Genomic DNA, 20,474 nt, shown 5'->3' with positions numbered 1-20,474 from the left:
TGAGCAACTTGCTCTCCAGTCACATCTTCATCCTCTTCAGAGGAAGAATAGTCTTCAGAGCTCATGAATGGCAGAAGGAGATTTAATGGAATCTCTATGGTCTCTATATTTGCCTCAGATTCCTTTGGATCCTTAATAGGAAACTCCTTCTTGCTTGAGAGACGTCCCAGGAGGTCTTCCTCACTAGGATTTTCGTCCTTCTCCTCCCTTGTGCATTCGGCCATATTGATCAAATCAATGGCCTTGCACTCTCCTTTTGGATTCTCTTCTGTATTGCTTGGGAGAATACTAGGAGGAGTTTCAATGACTTTCTTACTCAGCTGGCCCACTTGTGCCTCCAGATTTCTGATGGAGGATCTTATTTCATTCATGAAACTGAAAGTGGCCTTTGACAGATCAGAGACTAAATTGGCTAAATCAGACGTGTTTTGTTCAGAATTCTCTGTCTGTTGCTGAGAAGATGATGGAAAAGGCTTGCTATTACTCAGCCTATTGCGTCCACCATTGTTAAAGCCTTGTTGAGGCTTTTGTTGATCCTTCCATGAGAAATTTAGATGATTTCTCCATGATGAATTATAGGTGTTTCCATAAGGTTCACCCATGTAATTAACCTCTGCTATTGCAGGGTTCTCAGGATCATAAGCTTCTTCAGAAGCTGCCTCTTTAGTACTGTTGGATGCATTTTGCCATCCATTCAGACTTTGAGAGATCATGTTGACTTGCTAAGTCAACACTTTGTTCTGAGCCAATATGGCATTCAGAGCATCAATTTCAAGAACTCCCTTCCTCTGAGGTGTCCCATTATTCACGGAATTCCTTTCAGAAGTGTACATGAATTGGTTATTTGCAACCATGTCAATCAGTTCTTGAGCTTCTGCAGGCGTTTTCTTTAGGTGAATGGATCCACCTGTAGAATGGTCTAATGACATTTTTGAAAATTCAGATAGACCATAATAGAATATATCTAATATGGTCCATTCTGAAAACATGTCAGATGGACACCTTTTGGTCAGCTGCTTGTTTCTTTCCCAAGCTTCATAGAGGGATTCACCATCTTTTTGTTTGAAGGTTTGAACATCCACTCTCAGCTTGCTCAGCTTTTGAGGAGGAAAGAATTTATCCAAGAAAGCCGTGACCAGCTTCTCCTAGGAGTCCAGGCTATCCTTAGGTTGTGAATCCAACCATATTCTAGCTTTGTCTCTTACAGCAAAAGGGAAAAGCATGAGCCTGTAGACTTCAGGATCTACTCCATTCGTCTTAACAGTCTCACAGATCTGCAAGAACTCAGTTAAAAACTGATAAGGATCTTCAGATGGAAGTCCATAGAACTTGCAGTTTTGTTGCATTAAGGCAACTAGCTGAGGTTTCAGCTCAAAATTAGTGGCTCCATTGGCAGGAATGGAGATGCTTCTTCCATCAAATTTGGACGTTGGTTTTGTGAAGTCACCAAGCATTCTCCTTGCATTATCATTATTGGGTTCGGCAGCCATCTCCTTCTCTTGTTCGAAAATTTCTGAAAGGTTACTTCTGGATTGTTGTAATTTAGCTTCTTTTAGTTTCCTCTTCAAAGTCCTTTCAGGTTCAGGATCAGCTTCAACAAGAGTGCTTTTGTCCTTGTTCCTGCTCATGTGAAAGAGAAGAAACAAGAAAAGAAAGAGGAATCCTCTATGTCACAGTATAGAGATTCCTTTATGTTAGTAGAAAAAGAAAGGGGAGAAGAGTGAGGAAGAGTGGGTTCAGATATGTAGATGAAGAGAGGTGAAGAGAAGTGTTAGTAAATAAATAATTAAATAGAATAAGAGAGAAGAGATAGAAAATTTGAAAATAATTTTAAAAAGGGGTTAGTAATTTTCGAAAATTAGAGATAAGATAAGATTAAAATTAAAATTTAAAACAATTAAAAAAAATTTTGAAAAAGAGAGAGGTATTTTCGAAAATTAGAGAGGGATAGGTAGTTAGTTGGTTTTGAAAAAGATAAGAAACAAACAAAAAGTTAATTAGTTAGTTGAAAAAGATATTAAAATCAAATTTGAAAAGATAAGAAGATAAGAAATTAGATAAGATATTTTAAAATTAAATTTTTTGAAAAAGATAAAATTTTGAAAAAGATATGATAAAGAGATAAGATAAGAAGATGTGATAAAAAGATATGTTTGAAAAAGATTTAATTTTTAAAATTAAAATTAATTACTTAACTAACAAGTAACTACAAGATATGATTCTAGAATTTAAAGATTGATCCTTTCTTAACAAGAAAGTAACAAACTTCAAATTTTTGAATCAATCACATTAATTGTTAGCTAATTTTCGAAAATTTGATATAAAGATAAGAAAAAGATTTTGAAGATATTTTGAAAAAGATTTTTGAAATTTTTGAAAAATAGAAAAAAATGAAAAAGATATAATTTTTTGAAAAGGATTTTCAAAAGATAAGATTTTTAAAATTGAAAATTTGACTTGACTTGTAAAAAACAACTAATTTTTAAAATTTTTTGACCAAGTCAACCCAAATTTTTGAAAATTTGGAGGGAAATAAGGAAAAGATATTTTTTATTTTTTTAAATTTTTAATGATGAGAGAGAAAAATAATTAAAATTAAAACGTCATAATTGTGTTTTTCTCTTTTCTTTTTGGATTAAAACAAGGAATGCATGCAAGAACACTATGAATGTCAAGATAAACACTAAGAACACTTTGAAGATCATGATGAACATCAAGAACATATTTTTGAAAAAAAATTTTGTGCAAAGAAAACATGCAAGACACCAAACTTAGAAATCTTTAATGCATGAACTCTAACAAACGAAAAATGCACATGAAAAACAACAAATAACACAAAACAAGAAAACATCAAGATCAACCAAGAGGACTTACCAAGAACAACTTGAAGATCATGAAGAACACTATGAATGCATGAATTTTCGAAAAATGTAAGAAAAAATTTTTAAAGCATGCAATTGACACCAAACTTAAAAATTGACTCAAGACTCAAACAAGAAACACACAATATTTTTTATTCTTATGATTTTATGATTTTTTTTTGAATTATTATTAAATTTTTTCGAAAATATTTTTGGAAAAATGAAAAAGAAAAGAAAATTTTGAAAAAGATTTTTTTTTTTGAAAAAAAAATTTTGAAAAGAAAATTACCTAATCTGAGCAACAAGATGAACCGTCAGTTGTCCATACTCGAACAATCCCCGGCAATGGCGCCAAAAACTTGGTGGACGAAATTGTGATCACATCAATGTAGTATTCTTTGTTGTTGTATGGAATCATTATAATGGCTCTTTGCTATGTGTGGACACAACTCCGTTCAACTAGCCAGCAAATGTACTGGGTCGTCCAAGTAATACCTTACGTGAGTAAGGGTCGATCCCACAGAGATTGTTGGTATGAAGCAAGCTATGGTCACCTTGTAATTCTCAGTTAGGCAGATTAAATAGTTTATGATGAGTTCGAAAATTAATAATAAACAGAAAATAAAATAGGATAGAAATACTTATGTAGATCAATAGTGGGAATTTCAGATAGGCATGTGGAGGTGCTGTGCTCCTCTTGAATCTCTACTTTCTTATTACATTCATCCAATTTCTTCTTACTCCTTTCCATGGCAAGCTGTATGTAGGGCATCACCATCGTCAATGACTACTTTTCATCTTCTCGGAAAAATGGTCCTATGCGCTGTCACTGCATGGCTAATCGTCTGGAGGCATCACCCTTGACAATGGCTACATCCCATCCTCTCAGTGAAAATGGTCCAAATGCTCTGTCACAGCACGGCTAATCATCTTTCGGTTCTCAATCAGGTTGGAATAGAATCCAGTGATTCTTTTGCGTCTGTCACTAACGCCCAGCCTTCAGGAGTTTTTGAAGCTCGTCACAGTCATTCAATACCGGAATCTTACTCGGAATACCACAGACAAGGTTAGACTTTCTAGATTCCCGGAATCCTACTCGAAATACCACAGACAAGGTTAGACTTTTCGGATTCCCATGAATGCCGCCATCTATCTAGCTTATACCACGAAGATTCTGTTGGGGAATCTAAGAGATATGCGCCCGGCCTAAGATAGAACGGAAGTGGTTGTCAGTCACGCGCGTTCATAGGTGAGAATGATGATGAGTGTCACGGATCATCACATTCATTAAGTTGAAGTGCAACGTATATCTTGGAATAAGAATAAAAGAGAATTGAATAGAAAATAATAGTAATTGTATTGAAACTTGAGGTACAGTAGAGCTCCACACCCTTAATCTATGGTGTGTAGAAACTCCACCGTTGAAAATACATAAGTAAAAGGTTCAGGCATGGCCGAATGGCCAGCCCCCATGAAGGTGATCAAAAGACCGAATGGTCAAAAGATGACTAATACACTAGTAAAAAGTCTTATTTATACTAAACTAGCTACTAGGGTTTACATGAGTAAGTAATTGATGCATAAATCCACTTCCGGGGCCCACTTGGTGTATGTTTGGGCCGAGCTTGATCTATCCACGAGCTGAGGCTTCTCTTGGAGTTGAACGCCAAGTTATAATGTGTTTTGGGCGTTCAATCTCCAGGTTGTGACGTGTTTCTAGCGTTTAACTCCAGACAGCAGCATGTACTTGGCGTTGAGCGCCACTTTACGTCATCAATTCCCGAATAAAGTATGGACTATTATATATTTCTGGAAAGCTCTTGATGTCTACTTTCCAACGCCGTTGAGAGCGAGCCATTTGGAGTTCTGTAGCTCCAGAAAATCCATTTTGAGTGCAGGGAGGTCGGATTCCAACAGCATCAGCAGTCCTTTGTCAACCTCCTATCAGAGTTTTGCTCAAGTCCCTCAATTTCAGCCAGAAATTACCTGAAATCACAGAAAACACACAAACTCTTAGTAAAGTCTAGAAATGTGAATTTAACATAAAAACTAATGAAAACATCCCTAAAAGTAGCTTAAACTTACTAAAAATGACCTAAAAACAATGCCAAAAAGCGTATAAATTATCCGCTCATCAAAAACTAAGAAAGATATACATTGAAACTGAAGTACAAAATAGTAAAACATGAAGGTGATGACAATTCACAACCTTGACTCTATGTACTGAACCCAACATCTGAACTCATAACATTGTTCTTCATCTTGGCATAGTGTTCTTTTTATTAGTGTAGGTGCAATACTTCTAAGACTTCAAACTCAGTAGTGAGGATTCACTCTTTACTCTCTCTCTCTCTCTCTCTCTCTCTCTCTCTCTCTCGTTCTCTCTCCTTGAGCTCTAATGAGAATCATTTTCCTTTTCGTATCTTGATTAAAGCCTCAATTAGGGTTTCCTCAAGGTCAACTTCTTGGACCTTGGGCTAGCAGAGATCATCCCTTCTCTTTCTTCAATCAACCTCAAAAGTTAGGTATTTCAAATATAGTTCTTGTTTGACCGAGGAGTGCAGAGCAGCATAAATTTGTTTGCTCAGTGACAATCCCAAATTCAAACCCTTGAAATTATGCTTTGGCTCCAAGTAACAGTTTGAGCCATTGATATACCGCAGAGATAATCAACCACCATTTTCTTCATCTTTCCTAAAATACCATTGCAGAGAGTAGGAGAAGATGTGAAGAAATCAACTTGTATGCAAATAAAAATTATTTATCTTTAACCTCTGAACTAGCTTAACATGCTTTTTGATTAGCTTGATAGGACATTGCTTTCTTGATTAGCTTTCTCTTTCTTCCTTCTCTAGAGTTTAAGTCCGAAAGTGAAACTCTCTCTTTCTTTCTTGTGTTTACCCGATGAGAACAATACTGAGACTCAGCTTTGAAAAATCATTTCTTTTGGTTGAACGCTGATGGACTTGGTTAGTGGATCCATGTTCCCTCAGCAGCTCTGAATAACTTTTGGTTTCATTTGTTTGGGCTGTAACAAAAACAAGTTTTGGGCCTGCACACTAAAATATTTCATTAAATCCCACTTGGGTTATTAGCCCAATTTACTCATGTTTGTCATCATCAATATGTTAATTGTTTTCTTAACTCAACAAAGAGTAAATAACCATTTCTAACTATGAAATATTCGAATGCTGACAAAATTAATTATGAAACAACAAAATTACCTTAAAAAATTACCCAAAACCTCCAAATTACCTTTTCCTCACCCATCATCATCACATTACTCTCTCTCTCTCCCCCTTCTCTCTCAGCACATGCTTGTCACTTCGATCCTCTTTCATCCCCTTCTATTCACCGCTGCTATTTTTGGGTCTTTCTTTGCATGTCTTCGGAGCCGATGAGTAATAGATTCCATTTTTTTCGATCTGAACTCTTCCCACAACCTTCAACCGTTCTAAATCCATAAAATTCCCATCAAACCTCCCGAGCTAATGCAAACCAGGCAAGTCTGACCGAAGAAAACCGCATAAACAGAACATAAAGGAAATGAAAACGAGAGAAGTTAGAACGACGTGGTTATGGTCGAAGAGGCCCAATCTTGTGAAGGTAGAGAGGAGGTTTCGGTAGTCTTTGGAAGCTTCAAAGATAGGTTAGCGAGGTAGGAGCCGGTGAAGAGAGGTTCGAGGCGGTTGAAGGCATGCTTGGGGTGGATGCAAGGAATGTGTAAGTTACGTCTTGACCGGCGAGGTCGAGCAATGGGGATTGGGGAGGCGCCACCTGGATGTTGTTGGAGTTAGTTGGTGATGTTGTAGACTTTGCCGTGAATGGAGATTCATAGATCTTAGGGGTTTGTTCTGCTTGCCGTGTTTTTCTCGTGAAATGTAGTTTGTTGCTTGTGGTTCCGCCATTGATGAATAATGTAACTGAAGTGAAAGAGTGTGTGTGGTGGTGGTGTTGTACTTGTAGTTGTAGACTTGTAGTAGTAGGTGCAACTGGTGGTGGTGGTGGTGAATGAAAGAGAATGAAGGGGGATTGGAAGCAGCAAGCCTGTGTTGTAAGAGGAAGGAGAGAGAGAAAGTAATGTGATGATGAGGGGTGAGAGAAGAATAATTTAGAAGTTTTGGTAATTTTTTAGGATTAAGATAATTTTATCGTAGAAAGTCGATCTTTCATGGGTACAAATTTTAATTTTATTATTTTATAGTCAGTTTTGTTAGCGTTCGAATCTTTTATGACCAAACATAGCTATTTACTCTAATTTTAAAGTATAATACTCACAATTGATTTTGTTCAGATGGCTCGTTTACATAAATATCTCTATAATAATACAATATAGCTTCAATATAATTTTTTGTCAATAATAATATAACAACATATTAGAAAAAAAGAGCAACATGATAGCAATAAGATATAACTCTACTCTCAATTATACTTTCTTAATAGAGAATTTGGGTTGGTCAAATTATCAACTTACTCGTTTGCTTAAGCAGGTTTTGGGTTTGAATCCCATCTATGCATGCACCAACCCATTAGCGAGCAACATACTCTTAAATGGAGTTCAGATCCATGACGGACTATTACACATGATGCCTATTTATAGACTTGAATATGTTGATTTTCTTAACCGCTAAGTCACTAAGTCATTGTTAATCAACTACAATTAATATATCTACAAAGTTACTTTTTTTTACTGGAGAATAAAAAAATAGTCAAACAACACTTACAAATTACACATTAGTTCTAAAATTAAGTAAGAAAATAGATAAACTCTATGTTAAACCACGGTATGAGAGGAGGCATAAAGTTTGATTACAAAGAATTTTACAAGACAAAAAGCAGAGATAAATCACAATCTCCAAATAAGTCTAAAGGCTTTTCGAATTTGAAAACATTTTCATAGATGAACAGTTTTCTCGTTGAATCTTCATTCCAGATTTGTAAAATCATATCAAAAAACTTACAAAAATAACAATACACCACAAAAAATTATTTTAGATCTAAATTTAGATCTCAAATATTAAAAAAAATAGAGAAAAGAACAAGTAGACAAACTCAAATAAACAGAAAAACTGAAAAAGAGGATACGGAAGAGGAGAGAAAAGCGGGTGAAAAAAAGAGAGCAGTAGTAGAACACTGTGAACGACTAACAAGAGTAGTAGTAGTGGTGGAAGTGTGTTTGACAAAAAAGTGAAAGTGAGACCGTAAAAAAGAAGAATGATAAATGGTTAGAAAGGAGAAAGAAAATGGAAATAGGTGAATTATTAGAAGGAGGTTTTAAGGGGGAGGGGGCGGAGGAGAAGAGCCGAGAAGCAAAGAAGGATCACCGCAATCCAAAATTGAGGCGGAGGCAGCCCTCAAGGTGTTTTATTTTTGTTTTCCTTTGCAGGGAAAGAGAGTGCTTTTGTTAACAATATATATCTGCAAAGTTCTAGTATAGCAAATTGGCAATCTATTTAATTGAGTAATTACTCAAATCAGTCCTCAAGAATTTTAGAATTGAACATTTTAATCCCAAAAAAAAATTAATACACAGATCAATCTCCAAGGTTTTACTCCAGCAGATAAATCAGTCCCTAATTCATTTTCCGGCAAAATAATTACCCAGATCATTCCCCCAAAGATTTTAAAAACGTACATTTTAGTCCCCAAGAAAAACTAATGTACAAATCAATCCCCAATGTTTTTCTCTGTTAAACATAATAGTTTTCCGTCCAAAAATAAAATAATAATTATTATTATTAATTGCTCAATAATATTGTATTGTATTTTTTATATTTTTTGGACAAAAATAATGATAAATTTATTCATTAATTCTTATATATATATATATATAGTCACTCAATAATAATAATAATAATAATAATAATAATAATAATAATAGATTATTTTACAAGAAATTCAAGGTTAAAATCATTTGATATTTTTGTATTTAATATAATCAAAATATGTCCTACGTAAAAGAAAATATATATGTTTGTATTAAAAAATATATATTAAAAAAATATTTTAATTTAAATTTATATTAAATACATAATTTTTAAATACAAACATATTTTTTAAAATAGTACATCTTTTGATTATATTAAATACAAAAATATCAAATAGTTTTAACCTTGAATTTTTTGTAAAATAATTTTTAATTATTTTATTGATTATTATTATTATTGTTATTATTATTATTATTATTATTAATTACATAATAATATTGAACCATAATTTTTTGTATTTTTTAAATAAAAATAATGATAAATTTATTTATTAGATTCTTTTATATATATATATATATATATATATATATATATATATATATATATATATATATATATATATATATATAAAAGTCACTTAATAATAATAATAATAATAAATAAAATTATTAGAGATTATTTTACAAGAAATTCAAAGTTAAAATTATTTGATATTTTTGTATTTAATATAATTAAAAGATGTATTATTTTAAAAAATATTTTGTATTAAAAAAATATGTATTTAATATAAATTCAAATTAAAATATTTTCTTTTAATACATATTTTTTAATATAAACATATTTTTTTACATAGTACATCTTGTAATTATATTAAATACAAAAATATCAAATGATTTTAACTTTGAATTTCTTATAAAATAATCTCTAATAATTTTATTATTATTATTCAGTGACTATATAAATATATATATATAATGAATAAATTTATTATTATTTTTGTTTAAAAAATGCAAAAAAATATAGTACAGTATTATTATTGTACAATTAATAATAATAATAATAATAATAATAATAATAATAATAATAATTATTATTATTATTATTATTTTATTTTATTTTTAGACGGAACACTGTTATGTCTAACAGATAGAAATATTGGGAATTGATTTGTACATTAATTTTTCTTGGGGACTAAAATGTCTATTTTTAAAATCTTTAGAGACTAATTTGGATAATTACTTTGTCAAAAAATAACTTGAAAACTGATTTGTCTCTCAAAATAAAACCTTAAGAGTTGATTTATGTATTAATTTTTTTTGAGAACTAAAACATCTAATTTTAAAATCCTTGAAACTAATTAGGATAATTACTCCTATTTAATTTTACTACTTGATAAGGATGTCACCACATGATAACATAATTGTGATAAATTCTAGCCACAAACTTTAACTTAAAACAATGAGTTATACTTGATAAGCATCACTGATTTCTTTCTTAAAACTTCTATGTTTTACCAATATTTACCATCTTAAATAAGTAATCTTTTAATTTATGAAACTTCTATCAATTTCTAAAAATTTTAACTCAATTTGAATTCTCCAACTTGATTATAAATTATTGATAAATTTAGTTTAAATTTCAACAATTTTGAATCAAGCTAAACCATTACAAGAATTTAGCATGCTTATTTTTGTTTAAATAATAAAAGTTGCTATTAACTAAGCTATTCCTCCTTCTTAATAAAAAATATAAGTTATTCATTTTTTTATAATTGATTAGTACATTTAAAATCAATAGTTATTTTTATATCTCGCATGAAAATAATATTATAAATTATTAAATATTTTAACATATTTAATTAAATAAATTTAAATAAATTATCTAACGATTTATAATATTATTTTTATATAAAAATATTTTCATAAGATATCTATTTTAAAATAAAAAAACAGTCATCTTTTCTATCTAAACTTTGACTTGAACTTTTAGTAAGGATTTTTCCTTCAACAATTTTGTTTGATTTTTTAAAATTGCTTTTAACGGAATGGAGAATAATGAGGATCAAAGCTTGTTGCTTTGCCTCTTCGAAACACGAAATGTAACATGATGTGTATATAATAAAAGATCAACTAATAAATTAATTATCATATATTTATACATAAATATTTATTATTTAATTTATTTTTTATTTTAATATATATTCTATATTTGATTGTTGCATCACTAATTATTAATACACCGTTTATGGTATGGGCATAAATGTGACGTATAATATAAGCGGCAACGGTGTTACACCTTATAATTAGGGGATAAGCATGAAAAGTTGCGGGTTATCTTTGTGGGCAAATACTAGCCTTCAAAAATAAACGCGTAATAGTGGAGATGGTGCAATTTCCCATATATAACTATATAAGAGCCAAATCTACATTTAACGACATGCCGATGACCATACGGCCATATCCTCCTCGCAGCATCAGCCACATGTCACTGCCTACATCTTCATATTTGATCAGGAAGGTGCTAGTCAATTGCTTAATCATATACTTTTAGTTATTTAATATTAGTGATGATGTTCATACATTCAACATTGGTAAGGTAATGAATAATATAATCCTGGTCCTTACTATTTCGCTATGAAGAGTGCATATTTCTTTGTAATTTTGTATACAATTTAACAAACACTAACTAATAGATTTGAATTTTTTAAAGTTTGAATTTCACTTTATTCTCTCTTTAGAGAATAAAATATGATCTTCTATCCTTAAATAATTTGTAAAAGATCACACTTTATTCTTTAAAGTGAAATTCAAATTTTAGAAAATCCAAATTTTTAACTAATTAATAATCATAATTAAACTCTGAGAGAGGTCTGGAGAATATTATACAGTTGTTTGAGACTTCCCGATAAGAAAAAAGCTTAGAGCTAGTAAAGTGCAAACGAAGAAAGTGAAGAGCAGCAAACCGTATAGCAGGAAAGTGTTGATTTTGTTTGATGATTGGTTGGAGCATTGGTCAAGAAGTTGTGTTGAAACCTTTGATCTAGAAACCGCGTGATTCTCTATTTGTTGTCCCTTGTGGTGGCTATGGGCTATGGCCGTCAGAGTGCTGTTTCATCTAAGTTGATGATATCAACTAAGTTGATCTCTGCATAATAACCCACTTCGTCCACCACCTACATGTTATCACAATTTCATTCAATTTCATCGCACTTTCTAACCACACATCACAACATATAAAGTAATTTCCTTGCTTTTCTCATGCAATTGTTCAAGTTACCTTAGAATGACCGGAAGAAGCTTTGGGATTGGCTTCATTGGCAACTATACGACTGGATTCAATTTGGGCAGTAGTAGAAGGAGAACTATTATTATTGTTACCCTTCTTGAAACTACATCCAACCTCTTTATCTTGAATAGGCACACAAGTGCTCCTTTGAACTGTAACTCCTTCTTCTGAGACTCCACAACAATTCTTGCGTGAAGCTTTGTTAATACGATCTTGAATAAGCACACAAGTGCTCCTTTGAACCGTAACCCCTTTCGAAACTCCACAACTACTCTTGCGTGAAGAACTACTCTTGCGTGAAGCTTTGTTAGAACGATCTTGAATAGGCGCACAAGTGCTCCTTTGAATTGTAATCCCTTCCGAGACTCCACAACTACTCTTGCGTGAAGCACTACTCTTGCATGAAGTTTTGTTAGAACGATCTTGAATAGGCACACAAGTGCTCCTTTGAACTGTAACCCCTTCTGAGACTCCACCACCACTCTTGCGTAAAGCTTTGTTAGAACTATCACTCGCATGGAATTTTGTGTTTCTCTTGAGCCGACAAACCACCAAAGAATCCTGAATCGAGACACAAAAGTGTTACTTATTGTACTTAAGTAAATATCAAATTTATGCCATGTAAAGGTAACTAGTGAACCGAAAGTAGCGAAATTGTCTTTATGAAAATATATGCTAAATACTATGTACTCCCAAGAATGAACAAAGCTGGTTATAAGGAGAATTGACACTTGTAAAGTGCTATGTACTCCCAAGAATTAAACCAAGATTCACTCTAACCAACTAATTCAAAACTACCTAAATAGATTTTGATTTGATGTAGTCTAAATCTTGATAATACATGTACTCTCTTACACAGTCAACAGAAGGAGAATATGTGAATCAATTAACCTGAAATTTGTCATTGATGCAATACTCATGAATAATCCATTCAGTTCTCTGGCCTTTAGGAGCTCGGCCGACATAGAATACCAAGGTGCGTTTGGTACCAATCACATTTTGACCAGACTCTATCTGTCGTTCATTGCCTGTGACCTTCCAATACCCATGTTTAGTTGCCCTTTTATTTTGTGAACCATTGGGATACTTCCTCCCTCGTCGCGAGAAAAAAAACCACTCATCGTTTGATTTAATGAACGATTTTTCTGTTTTCAAACATTTTTATAATAAATATATTTACATGGCTCAAGAAACAAGCAACAACATCATTCAAAAAGAAAGAATAGGACTGACCAGGCAAATCCCAAGGCTCAAAGGTGCAAAGTTCAAGCTCGGAAATAATCTGAACACTGTCTTCGTCACCATCCAATTTTTTTCTGAGGTAATAAGAGATCAACTCATGGTCAGTGGGACAGAACCTAAAGCCAGGAAACATGGAAGAAGCTGCTATTGACATGCGTGCTCCGCTTGAATCCCTATCCACCATGATTCTAAGGTGAAAGTAAAAGGGTTTGGTGTTAGAGAGAGATATGTTGTTCTGTTCTTTGTTTATTGGTATGTGACAACAATTTGGTACACCAATTTAGGCCTTTGTACTTTGAGTGAAACAGGGTCGGCGAGGGAACCAAGCATGTTTGATGCCATTCTTTTAACGTGTCATTCGCATGTACACTTCGATCGCAACTAGTCCGTGCTTCCGCTTTTATCTTCATCCCCACTCTCACACCTCTACCATTGTTTCCTTAATTTCTGCATCCCATTTTTTTTATTCCTTATCTTAATTCATCTAAATTTGTCTTGTTCACATCACCTTGGAACTTATTTTTTATCTTTTTGTAGAATTTCAAATACATCATATTTTAATCAAATTTTTATTGCATGTTAATAGTTAATAGTAAAGAAAAAGACAATCATCTCTCTTATAACCGAGTCACCAAAAAAATTCTCTTTCATAAATTATCTAATATAATATTTGCTCTTTCTTTCTTGTTTTCAGTTCTCATAAATACACATAATTTTGGCTTAAAATATTGCTCATCATTGTAACAAAATATGATAAACATGAACATGAATAAAATTCAAATTCAAATTCAGCTCTTGTACAGTTTGCTAATGATTTGTTATGCTTAGTTTGTTATACCTAGAGTTAGGAAACTCTATTGCTAGCTTTTTTTAGAGTGGCAAATAATTAAAAGATATGGGCACGTTTTAAAATTGTTACAGTACGCTTGTTTATTTTTTTATAGCCACGCTTTTGAAGAATGACAAAAAAAAGTGTGATTAAATCACTAATCAATCGTTCTCCTCATAAAAGTGTGATTAACCTTTTTCGGCTACATTTTTAAAGCATGGCACAGAAAGATGTAACCAAATCTCTAATTAATCTCACCTTTATAAAAGCGTAGTTGTTGCCTTTCTTTTGTCCACACTCTTAAAGCGTGACAAGCAAAAAATGTAGCAGCAGTTCTTTTTTCTTACAGTGAGCTAACTTAATATTCAGTTGGTTTGTTATTTTATCTAACTATTTAATCATTGTACATAAAACACTGATAATGTGAGTGTCTTTATTTTACGTGAATAATTCAAAATTCATGTATCACTGGTTCTCTCTTTTTGTTCTTTTCCTTTATTCTTGAGTCTTTCATCGTCTTCTACTTGTTATCAATTGTTCTTTCGCACGTCAGATTGCAGATTCAGATTCTACTCGTATCTCTCCTACTTTATCAATTTATTACATTAGGAAATGGATACTATTTTACAATTATGATGTTTAATTTGTAGCACTGCATTATGTTCGTTTGAGTGCATGCGTGGATGACCACTTCGCAGAAAATATTTTTTTTATATAATAATAATGCATTTCTCTTCACTAACTAATAATACAAACTTTTTACATAACTTTCCATGCACACAAAATCTTTAAGTGAAAACCAAGTAGAATTTAGGAAAAATATTAGAATATCTTAGCTTATTCTATTCAATTTAATTGGAGGTGCAGTTAACATGCTTGGATATCATGGTTCCTACTAAATTAACGATGTTTTGAGTTATTGAATTTGATTTTGGATAATTTTTAACAGATATTTAGTTGCACTGATTTTGTTTTATCAAATTTTATCTCTTAGTTGAATCGTTATTTTATATTACTTAAAAAGTCAATTAATTAACATGATCATTTTCTTTTAGTTAAATTACACAGTTACTTCTTACATTTTTAGTGAAATTGTAAATTGGTCCTTAAAAAAATTAAAATTTATAATTTAATTTTCATCTTTCAAGAAGTGTTTGATTTAACACAATATTTTCAACCTATTTTCTATGTTAACAGAATATTTTTAGCATATTTTGATAATATTCGATTAAATCAATTATAAATTTTAATTCTCTTTAGAAATTCAATTATAAACTTTTAAAGTAAAGGACAAATTTATAATTTTACTAAAAATATAGAAATCAACTGTATAATTTAACCTTTTCTTTCAATTAACCTTTTTTTCTCTCCAATTGACAATTTTCTACATCTATTATTATTGAGAGTTATGAAGAATATAAAATATATGGATGACTATACTAAAGTCTCTTCTACTTTAGTATATTTTATATTTATAAAAAAATAAGAATGACTATATAAAAAATACTTTATATTTACAATTCTATATCTTTGCGTGGAAAATGGATATTTCTTTTAGGTCATTTTTTTTGTGCAATACTAGACTAGTACTCTTCTTTGGTATTTTCTTTTTGTCATCATTTTTCAATATTCTTCTTTGGTATTTTTTTGTTTTAATTTGATATTTTAGTAAAATTAATAATTTATATTATAAAAAATAACAATAAGTAAATAAAGAACATATTTATTCAAAAATACAATGAAAATTATGCAAAGTTAAACAAAAAATAAAAAAATTACATAAAAAAATTTGCATTAATAAAAATAATTTAAAAAATATATGAATAATGAGCCGTTGAGTATTAAAAATTATTAGAAAACATAAAAAAATCTAAACAAAAACATTCATATTATGAATAAGAAAAATAAATAAAAAATTGATTAAAAAATCAAAACTTAAAAAAAGTACTAAAAATAATAATATAAAAAACATTTATTTACAAAGTATAGCCATAAAAAAATAAATAAAAAAGTCTAATGATTAAATGGAAAACGAAGAAAAAATATTATTTCTAGTATCTCTTCTTACAAATGAGATTAAATGACAAAACTAGCAGAACAGAAAGAAATATTTTTAATGAAAGATAAATTCAAAAGCCATCATTTGTTTCCAGTGAATGAAAATTAAAATACAGAATCATATTTGCATTCAAACAAAAATAATAGTCAAATAAAATATTTTAAAATTTAGACGATTGAACATGTTTTAAAAATTAAACTAAATACACCTTTAAAATTGACTGTGTTTTTTTTGTACGAATTTGTATACTGATAGGGTAAGGTATAAATTTAGGGTATATCCTACTCTATCATATTCTACCCGTACTTCTAATATTATATATATATATATATATATATATATATATATATATATATATATATATATATATAGTGAAAAAAGTGAATTTTGAATTCACAATTTTCTTTTTATAAAAATTTGAAATAATCACTAGGTACTAAGCTAATTGATGATCATATTATTTGTAATTTTATACTGAATTTCTTTAAGATTTTATTGTTTTTAATTTTAATTTATATTTAATTTTTTATTTTCTATTTTATTAATATGTATGAAATTTGGAATGGTTGAATTTTATATTTGTTTAAAAGTTTTTTATGTTTCTGCAAGTAGAGTCGGTAGGATAGGGTTTAGAATTTTAGAGTACAAGTAGGGTTAGGGTTGAGAGATTCTCAACTCGCGAATAGAATAGGATAAAATTTTAAGAAATTTTCAACCTGCGAATAAGGTCTAAACCTTATTCTATTCTACCATTGCCAATTCTATCTCTAATCGACCATTTTCAATGTCCATTAACAATTTTTTTTCTAATGTCTATTAATATTAATCAACGAGAGTTGTAAATTAGTTGCGAACATCTGTTCTTTTTCTTTGTTTCATTTATGATATGGATGAAGAACTTATACAATATGAAAAAGGCCATTTATATATATAGAAAGAGAGATTAATAGTTAATTATCTTTAAAAGATGAGATGTTCTTTAAATTTGTTCTTAAAAAATTTTATCAATTAAATTAGTCTTTTAAAAATTGTCAAATAATAATATTTGTTCTTCGATTACTCAATCAATAATTTCTGTCAATGATTGATAATGTGAATAATTAATTGATAATATATATGACAGCTAACATATCTAATTGGACGCTAATTAAATATGTTTTGAGAATCTATTAATTTAGTCGCTAGATCTTAATTGAGAATAGGATTTATGTAATTGGGAAAAATAACTAAATTAACAGATTTTTGTAAACATATTTGGTCAATATTCAATTAGACATGGCAAGTATCATCTGTTGTCAATTAATGCACAACATCATTTGTTGATAAAAATTATTAATGGAGTGATTGAAGGACAAATCTATTATATCTATTATTTTACAATCAAAATGTGCCCCACGTCACTTTCTCATTGTAATTAAAATCAAATCTTTCCCTCTAAAATTAAAGAATTTTTCTCTCCTCCTTACTAATTTTACAATCAAAATGTGCCGCATGTCATTCTCTAATTGTAATTGAAATTAAATCTTTCTCTCTAAAATTAAAGAATTATTATTCCCTCTTCCTTACTAATTTTACAACCAAAGTGCGTCACATGACACTCCTTCATTGTAATTGAAATCAAATCTTTTCCTCCAAAATTAAAGAATTCTCCCCCTCCTCCCTCTTCCTTTCTCTATTTCTCTCATTCTTTCAACCACTCTATCTATTTTATATATCATTATCAATATCAACGACTAATTACTAATTTGACAATCAAAATGTGCAACATAACATTCTTTAATTGCATTAAAATTAAAATTGAAATATACCTATATTATGTATCATACATTACTATCTAATTTAATAATCAAATATGTCACATGACACTCTCTTATTAAAATTGAGAGAGAATATTTTTTTTTCAAAATTAATAAACTCCTTTACTAAATTCTCTCATCTACCTTTCTCCATTTTTCTATTTCTCTCTACTATTTTTACTTTATATATAATTTATATTTTATATTAATAATTTGACAAATCAAAATATGCCATCCAATATTTTTTATAATTAAAATAAAACTTTTTCTTCCAAAATTAACAAACTCTCATTCTCACTCTCATTTTTCATCTTTATCTTTTTCTCTCTTTTCTCTCATTCTCTATTTTTTCTATCTTTCTCTTCTACAGAAAATAAAATTAACAAAGTAATATAATTTAAATAAAAAATATTATTATTATATACATAATTTTTTATTTTTTGATTTAGCTTTAAATTTTTACCGCTTATCTTTTAAATCTATATTTTTATTTCTCTTCTTTTAAATATTTATTAAATATAATTTGGAGAGAATACTAATGTTATAATTAAAGTCAGAATCAAGATTTAATTATTTAAAAAAATTAATTTTGAATTAATTTTATAACTATCAGTATAATTTTTTATGCTAATATCTAATTATATTTTTATATACATAGAGAGAAAAAAATATTATTTTTAAATAGTAAGCATAAAAATTAATTATTTCTATTTGTGCAACAGACTTAACAGTTAACACCTAATTAAATGTAAAAGTATACACGTTAAATTGTTTTAAATTTTAGATAACAAATGTGAAAATTAATTATTAATAAAAAATTTAACTTTTTCATATAAAAATAATAACTAAAAATCTTATTATTTGATTTTTATCTACAAATACATTGACCTTCTTAATCAGAGATTTTTGTCAATTTATGACTTTTTCTGTAAAAGTAGTTTGATTTTTATAAATCTTTTGTGTCATGCATAATCTATACTGTTAGAACAAAATGGACCGTAGTTTTAAAAAATTTATATTCTCGTAATGTTATTACGGGTAAAAATACTAGTATGATTAATTTTTAATCTTTAATGGATCAATTTGATTGAAAAAATCTTTCAAAAATAAATTTAAAGATATCTTATCTTTCGGAGACTAATTTAATTATGGGCCTTGCTACACATACATGCAAATAACGCATACAACTCTTACAAGTTGGCCCAACCCAGGTTTAATCCACGCGCACTCTCTCCCTTTGAATGGAGCGTCAATTCCACGCGCGTCACTCAAACGGTTACGCTTCAAAAAAACCGCTCGTTATGGCTCACTCTTCCTCTTCTCCTTCAAAGATAACACAAATCCTCAAGTTTCGAGCAACATTCCAAACTGAAGAGACATTCTAACTCGTCACGAATATTAGCAGAAACCATCAACAAAATATTATTCAAGGTACGTTACTGTTTTACTCATCTTGTACATTTTCCACGTTTTTATTTCTGATTTCAAAATCGAAGAACTAGGTTTTACTATTCTTCAATGTTCTTCTAGGTTTTACTGATCTTCTTGTTCTAAATCTCATATCACTGTTTTTACTGTTCTTCTTATTCTAGGTTTTACTCTTCTTGTAAGTTCCTCTATGTTTTACTGTTCTTCAAAGTGGTTCTAGGTTTTACTGTTCTTCTTGTTCTAGTTCTTCTCGTAACTGATTTTTCGCTGTATATTACTTAATTTATTGGGTGTATATGGAGTAATTTGTATGGGTGTATATGGTTGATTTTTGGGTGTATATGGCGTAATGTGTTGGGTGTATATGGTTGATTGTTGGGTGTATATGGCGTAATTTATTGGGTGTATATTCCTAAACCCATATCATGTAATATAATCAACTGTTGCAAATGTTCTAATATTGCTTGTCCTTGGGTATATATTGCTTGACATTGTAATATTGCTAGAGCTTGTATATTTATCCATGTTTCAGTGAATTGAACATAATTTTGAACTGATCTAATTATATACTTATGAAATCGGTTTGGGTGTATGTGCCTCATCTAAGTTTTTACCGTTCATCTTGTTCTAGCTTTTACTGTTCTTCTTGTTCTAGTTCTTCTCCTAACTAATTTTTGTGTGTATATTGAGTAATTTGTTGGGTGTATATAGTTGATTGTTGGGTGTATATTTTTGAACTCATATAATTTAATATAGTCAACTGTTGCAAATGTTCTAATACTGCTTGTCCTTAGGTGTATATTGCTTGACATTGTAATATGCTTGAGCTTGTATATTTATCGATATTTGAGTCAATTGAACATCATTTTGAACTGACCACATTAAATACTTATGAAATCGATTTGCGTGTATGTGGTTGATCTATGGGTGTATCTGACTGATATCTATGGGTGTATTTTTCATTGCAGTAAAAATGGAAGGCAAAAACCAAGTTGAAAAAAATGTAAGAACAAATATATGTCTTTGATCAAATAAGTTTTTCATAATAGAAATATATCTAACTCTAATTTTGCTTTGTTTACAGCAAACCAAGGACCTAAAGTGTGCAACCCATTTGTTGAGTGAGAAATTCAGAAATATGAGCGAGGAGAAGTGATGCAATAAGACTTTCCAGGCCATCCTCATTTTTATTGAGTCCATTTTATCAGATAGATTCTAATGATATTGTCATTGATTAATGTAACTGTTATATACTCTTGTAAGAAA

At 30.0% G+C, this 20,474-nt stretch overlaps 1 protein-coding gene across 1 annotated transcript; it reads right to left on the bottom strand.

The window, feature by feature from the left end:
- Positions 1–11,097: 11,097 nt before the first annotated feature.
- On the bottom strand, positions 11,098–13,464 carry LOC112801756 (NAC domain-containing protein 96-like). Its single transcript, XM_025844659.3, has 4 exons — positions 13,088–13,464; positions 12,746–12,999; positions 11,846–12,415; positions 11,098–11,741 (listed from the first exon to the last, which is right to left on the bottom strand). The coding sequence occupies exons 1-4, from the start codon at positions 13,278–13,280 to the stop codon at positions 11,667–11,669; spliced, it is 1,092 nt and encodes a 363-aa protein (XP_025700444.1). The 5' UTR covers positions 13,281–13,464; the 3' UTR covers positions 11,098–11,666.
- Between the last annotated feature and the right edge of the window lie 7,010 nt (positions 13,465–20,474).

Source organism: Arachis hypogaea, chromosome 5 (assembly GCF_003086295.3).
Source record: "Arachis hypogaea cultivar Tifrunner chromosome 5, arahy.Tifrunner.gnm2.J5K5, whole genome shotgun sequence".
Lineage (NCBI taxonomy): Eukaryota > Viridiplantae > Streptophyta > Magnoliopsida > Fabales > Fabaceae > Arachis > Arachis hypogaea.
Note: the sequence above shows the minus strand (reverse complement) of the source record. Positions and strands in the feature narration are given on the sequence as shown.

Excerpts from the sequence above, each read along its gene's own strand:
- LOC112801756 (XM_025844659.3), bottom strand. The coding sequence starts at position 13,280 with ATGGTGGATAGGGATTCAAGCGGAGCACGCATGTCAATAGCAGCTTCT. Across the intron at positions 13,000-13,087 it reads TGAGCCTTGGGATTTGCCTG|AAAAATCGTTCATTAAATCA; the intron begins GTCAGTCCTATT and ends GTTTGAAAACAG. Across the intron at positions 12,416-12,745 it reads GCATCAATGACAAATTTCAG|GATTCTTTGGTGGTTTGTCG; the intron begins GTTAATTGATTC and ends GTCTCGATTCAG.